Genomic DNA, 4,949 nt, shown 5'->3' with positions numbered 1-4,949 from the left:
AGCTATTTCATAATAGGGGCTTCGTAGACAGGAATTTGAGGCTATTTCGAAGTAAACCGTAGCACAGCCTATGGCTCCATTCCAAAATAGGTTGTAAGTGTGTAGATGTGTTATTTTAAAACAGCTAAGCGCTCTTTTGAAATGCATTTTTGTCTGTAGCAACATTATTCCAAAATCAGCAATTTCAAAATAGGAAGGAGTGCTGCAGAATGGGATCCAGGGATCATCATGGACCACAAGCTAAGTGTGACTCAAGAGTGTGATGCTGTTGCAAAAAAAGCAAACATGATTCTGGGATGCATTAACAGGAGTGTTGTGAGCAAGACACAAGAAGCCTTTCTTCCGCTCTACTTTGCACTGTTTAGTCCTCTTCTGGTGTATTGTGTCCATTTCTGGGCACCACATTTCAGAAAAGATGTGGAGGAAATTGGAGACGGTCCAGAGAACAACATCAAAAATGGTTAAAGCTCGAGGAAACAAAACCTATGAGGGAAGATTGAAATAATTGGTTTGCATAGTCTGCAAAAGCAAATACTGAGAGGGGACGTGGTAACAGCTTCCAAGTACCTAAGTAGTTGTTACAAGACGGAGGCAGAAGAATGATTCTCCTTAATATGTGATGATGAAGAAGAAGTAATGAGCTTAAATTTCAGCAGTGGAGGTTTAGGTTGGGTATTAGGAGAAAAAAAATCTTCGTAACGGTCAGGGTGGTTAAACAATGGAATACATTATCCTGGGATGTTGTGGAATCTCATCATTGGAGATTTTTAAGAGTTGGTTTGACAGACGTTTGATCTAGTTGGTGCTTGGTCTTGCCATGAGGGCAGGGGATGGGACTTGATGACTTCTCAAGGTTCCTTCCAGTTTCACAATTCTCTGTAGAAATATTGTAATTGATGCTTGTCTCTGCTAACATTCCTCTCCCAGTCGCGTACAGGCATTCTACTACCAATATGGCCTGTAAAACTGACATCAACCTTGTCCTTCATCTTAACATCCATTCTCCTTCCCAATGCTACTCCTTCCTCCATTCCTCCAACTCAAAGGTAAAACCAGGTGTGGAGATTACACAAGTATCTCCTAAACATCTCCCCAACCTTATAGTTTTAAACTCTTAATCAATTGTGCTAATCTTTAGCCCAGAATGGTCCCTTTTTATTTTAAATCTAAACACTGATGCACAAAAATAGTTGGATTATGGGGAAGAAGAGGGGCATATTATCAGGCAACATCTCTTTGCTTGGGTGTGAAATGTCTGTTCCAAAAGTCTGGATGTGTGAAAGTTTCACTGGTAGGGGAAAAAATCATACTGTCTCTCAGGTTCCAGGTGGAACCCTTAGGGGTACAAATGATGGAAGTCCACCTAATTTCATGTTACAGGTATATCCTTTGATGCTCATTAATTTTTTCATTGTCACACAATACAGCTCATGGCAAAAGAAGAAGAAAACCAAACGGCTGTCGAGGAATTCATCCTCCTGGGATTTGGGGACCTCCCTGAACTACAGCTCCTTCTCTTCCTGTTTTTCCTGGTGATCTACATTGTGACTATGGCTGGGAACCTCCTCCTCATCGCACTAGTTATGACTGATCGACACCTTCACACCCCCATGTACTTCTTCCTGGGGAACTTGTCCTTTTTGGAGACCTGCTACACTTCAACCATCCTGCCCAGGATGCTGGCCAGCCTCCTGACCTGGGACAAAACTATTTCTGTACTAGCTTGCATGATGCAGTTTTTTTTCTTTTGTTTTCTAGCAATTACAGAGTGTTATCTCCTGGCAGCAATGGCTTATGATCGATATTTAGCCATATGCAAGCCATTGCACTATGGAACCCGTATGAATGACTGGCTGTGCCTCCAATTAGCAGCTGGGTGTTGGGTAAGTGGATTTCTCCCTTGCACAGTAATGATGTCTTTTATGTCTCAATTAGTTTTTTGTGGCTCCAATGAAATGGACCACTTCTTTTGTGATTTCACTCCAATGCTAAAGCTCTCATGCAGTGACACCAGCCTCATCACACTAGTTCTTTATATGTTTTCCTTCCTCGATGCAGTTTCCCCATTCCTATTAACCATAACTTCCTATGTTTGTATCATCAACACCATCCTGAGAATCCCTTCCACCACCGGAAGGAAAAAGGCCTTTTCCACTTGCTCCTCTCACCTAATCTCGGTAGCACTTTTCTATGGGATCATAATGATTGTCTACATGCTACCAAAATCCAACACCCTGAAAGCGCTGAACAAAGTCTTCTCCATCATCTACACTGTTCTGACTCCCCTGGCTAATCCGCTCATCTATAGTCTGAGGAACAGAGAAGTCCAGGAGGCCCTGAGAAAAGCGATCACAAAATGTACGGCCTTCATAATGAATTCAGATTAGTTGAAAGAAACCAGGTTGATTGATCCTTGTTTCAATCGTGAAGGAAGGAGAGTATCTGGGTATGTCTACACTACATGGAAGATCTAGCCAGTTAGAATCAATCTTCCAGGGTTCAAATTCACATGCCTGGTTGGGACATGCATAATTAAAGTATCTGAGCTCAGAAGATGACCCCTGTACTCCTCAATATCCCCAGGGGTAAAGGAGGTTGATGGGAAAGATTCTCCTGGTGACCTCTCTCTGTGAGAACAGCCAGATAAGTCGATTGTAGATAAGTCAATTCAAGCTACACAATTGCTGTAGTTAGAATTAAGTAGTATCTGCAATTGACTGTAATGCCTACTGTAAACCTGGCCTCAGGGGGCCCTGATACAGAGATACACCATACAAGAGATGTGTGTATACTTTTTTCGTTTCCATTTCATCCAAACAATGGAAATCTGTAAAATGAACATGTTTTGCTAATTGGCACCTGGTATCTGAAAACCTTTGGATAATAGATGTCAAAAAATATAGTGCATTGCAGTTTTAGCTGTGTTGGTTTCAGGGTGTTAAAAACTCAAGGTGGGTTAGGTAATATTTTTAATTATTTCTGCTGGTGAGAGACACAAGCTTTCAAGCGTAGACAGAATAATCTTGCTTTAGATCAGGGAAACATGTCGCAGCTAAATACCATTGGAAAAGTTTGGTTAGTGAAGTAATTAGCACATAATTCAAGGCACTGATCTATAAAAGGAGTTCTTAAACTCATTTACACCATGAAACCCTTGTGACTACCCCCGATATGTCAAACTCTTGTGAGAAAAAGAATATTACCCAATGCCAGGAGGGAGAACAAAGCTTGAACTCATTGAAACCCTACTGCCCCCTGTGGAGGGGGCAAATACTGTCCTAAGAGGGCAGGCCACATTCAGAGCACCAGGTCTTCAGACACAGATAGCTTGTAACCCCACTACCCAGGGATAAAGCCTTCAGACTTGGGCTTTGATTCTGCACATTGGTGCTTGGGCTTCAGCTCTAGGCCCATCAGGTGTTAACACCAACAGTGGTAACCCCATTAAAATGGGTCATGACTCACTTTGGTGTTCCAAACCAGAATCTGACACCTACTGATGCAGTACCCAGAGGCACCAAGACCTCATCTCAGATGAGTAAAGTGTCTACTGTACAGCCTTACCTCAAAACCAGCTGGCCTTCAGCTCATGTGGTAGAGTGCAGGGCTTTAGACCCTATGCTCACAGGTTCTAGTCCTGGGGCTGGCACCCCAGGCCTGTTGGTGTTACACTGCTATGGATGGATGTCCTTGGTTTCTACCACTTTGTTTAAGTGTACAGTGATTGTCAGGTTTTGCCCACATAGCTGATGTCCAGGCATTTGATTCATTGGCTGAAAGGCCAGAGTTGACAAAGCCCTGGCTGGAAAGATTTAGTTGGGGTTGGCGTTGATTTCAGCATGGATTTGGACAAGGGGACTTCATGAAGTCTCTTCCAACCCTCATATTCTCTGGCTCTGTGAGTCCGAAATGGGTCAAGTATTTACAACAAAGTATCTACCAACGTTATATTTAGCTGTGTCACTGAGTTCACTTCCCAGGTGAAGAAGAGCTCTCTGTAATCTGGAAAGCCGGCCTGTCTCATCAACAGCAAGGATATTATTTCAACCACCGTAAGGTAGCTGCTATACTACCATTTTCCCGTCCACACTGCCATGGTAATGAGGCAATTCGAAACAGGCTAATGAGGTGCTAAAATGCATATACAGAGACTCATAAGCATAATGGCCACAGCATGAAGAGAGCTAGGCTGGAGTAAGGGAACAGAGTTAGACTGGAGTAAGCGAATGTCGAAGCAGGTTGCTTATTTCGAAGCTGCCCCCATCTTCACTGTCAATCTGCAATTCAAAGTCTGTTCACATGGCTGCCATTATGCTAATGAGGTGCTGAATATGGATGCTAGTGCCTCCTTAGCCTGCTTCAAATTGCCTCATTACCATGGCACCTTCGATGGGAGAATGGTAGCGTAGCAACAACCTAAGAATCTGGGCTTTGTTGCAGTTTTCTGACAAAAAGTCCTTGAAGGATACCTCTTTCCATGAAAAAATGTTATACTCCCTGCCTCACCAGCTCTGATAAACAGCATGACTACATCAACATGGGAAGCTTCTGTCAACAGAAGTCGCTGTCTGAAGGGATTTCCCAGCAAAAAGTCCGGCAGCAGATTGCGTCTACACATAAAAGCAGATTGAAAGAGCGATCTGCTCTGTCAACAGACAGCAGCAAGACTGCCCAACCCTCTGTTGACAGAAAGGTTGACTGGAAGCTCTGCAAACAAGGCTGCCCAATGAATCAGAACTTGAGGGTTGAGTGGGACCCCAAACAGCATCAACCTCTGGATCCCCCAACCCAATGGGTTCAGGGGCCCAGGTGTGGTGGGGCTGTGGTGAGGTCTGGGCCAGCAAGAGGATTAGAGGTTTCCTGGGGAGCAGAGGTCATGGCCCTCAGCCATTGCCAGAGGTCGATGATGCCCTGTGGGATGATGTGAGGGTGCAGTGTGAGCTGAGGTG

At 43.9% G+C, this 4,949-nt stretch overlaps 1 protein-coding gene across 1 annotated transcript; it reads left to right on the top strand.

Annotated features, from left to right (window-relative positions):
* The first annotated feature begins 1,412 nt into the window (after positions 1–1,412).
* Positions 1,413–2,387, top strand: LOC142004724 (olfactory receptor 5V1-like). Its single transcript, XM_074982388.1, has one exon. It carries the CDS (start codon positions 1,431–1,433, stop codon positions 2,385–2,387), a length of 957 nt encoding a protein of 318 aa, XP_074838489.1. The 5' UTR covers positions 1,413–1,430.
* The last annotated feature ends 2,562 nt before the right edge of the window (positions 2,388–4,949 follow it).

The sequence above is a fragment of the Carettochelys insculpta genome, chromosome 32 (genome assembly GCF_033958435.1).
Source record: "Carettochelys insculpta isolate YL-2023 chromosome 32, ASM3395843v1, whole genome shotgun sequence".
NCBI classification, from domain to species: Eukaryota; Metazoa; Chordata; order Testudines; family Carettochelyidae; genus Carettochelys; species Carettochelys insculpta.
This window is presented reverse-complemented; position numbering and strand designations above follow the sequence as displayed.

Coding starts and splice junctions, on each gene's coding strand:
- LOC142004724 (XM_074982388.1), top strand. CDS start 1,431: ATGGCAAAAGAAGAAGAAAACCAAACGGCTGTCGAGGAATTCATCCTC.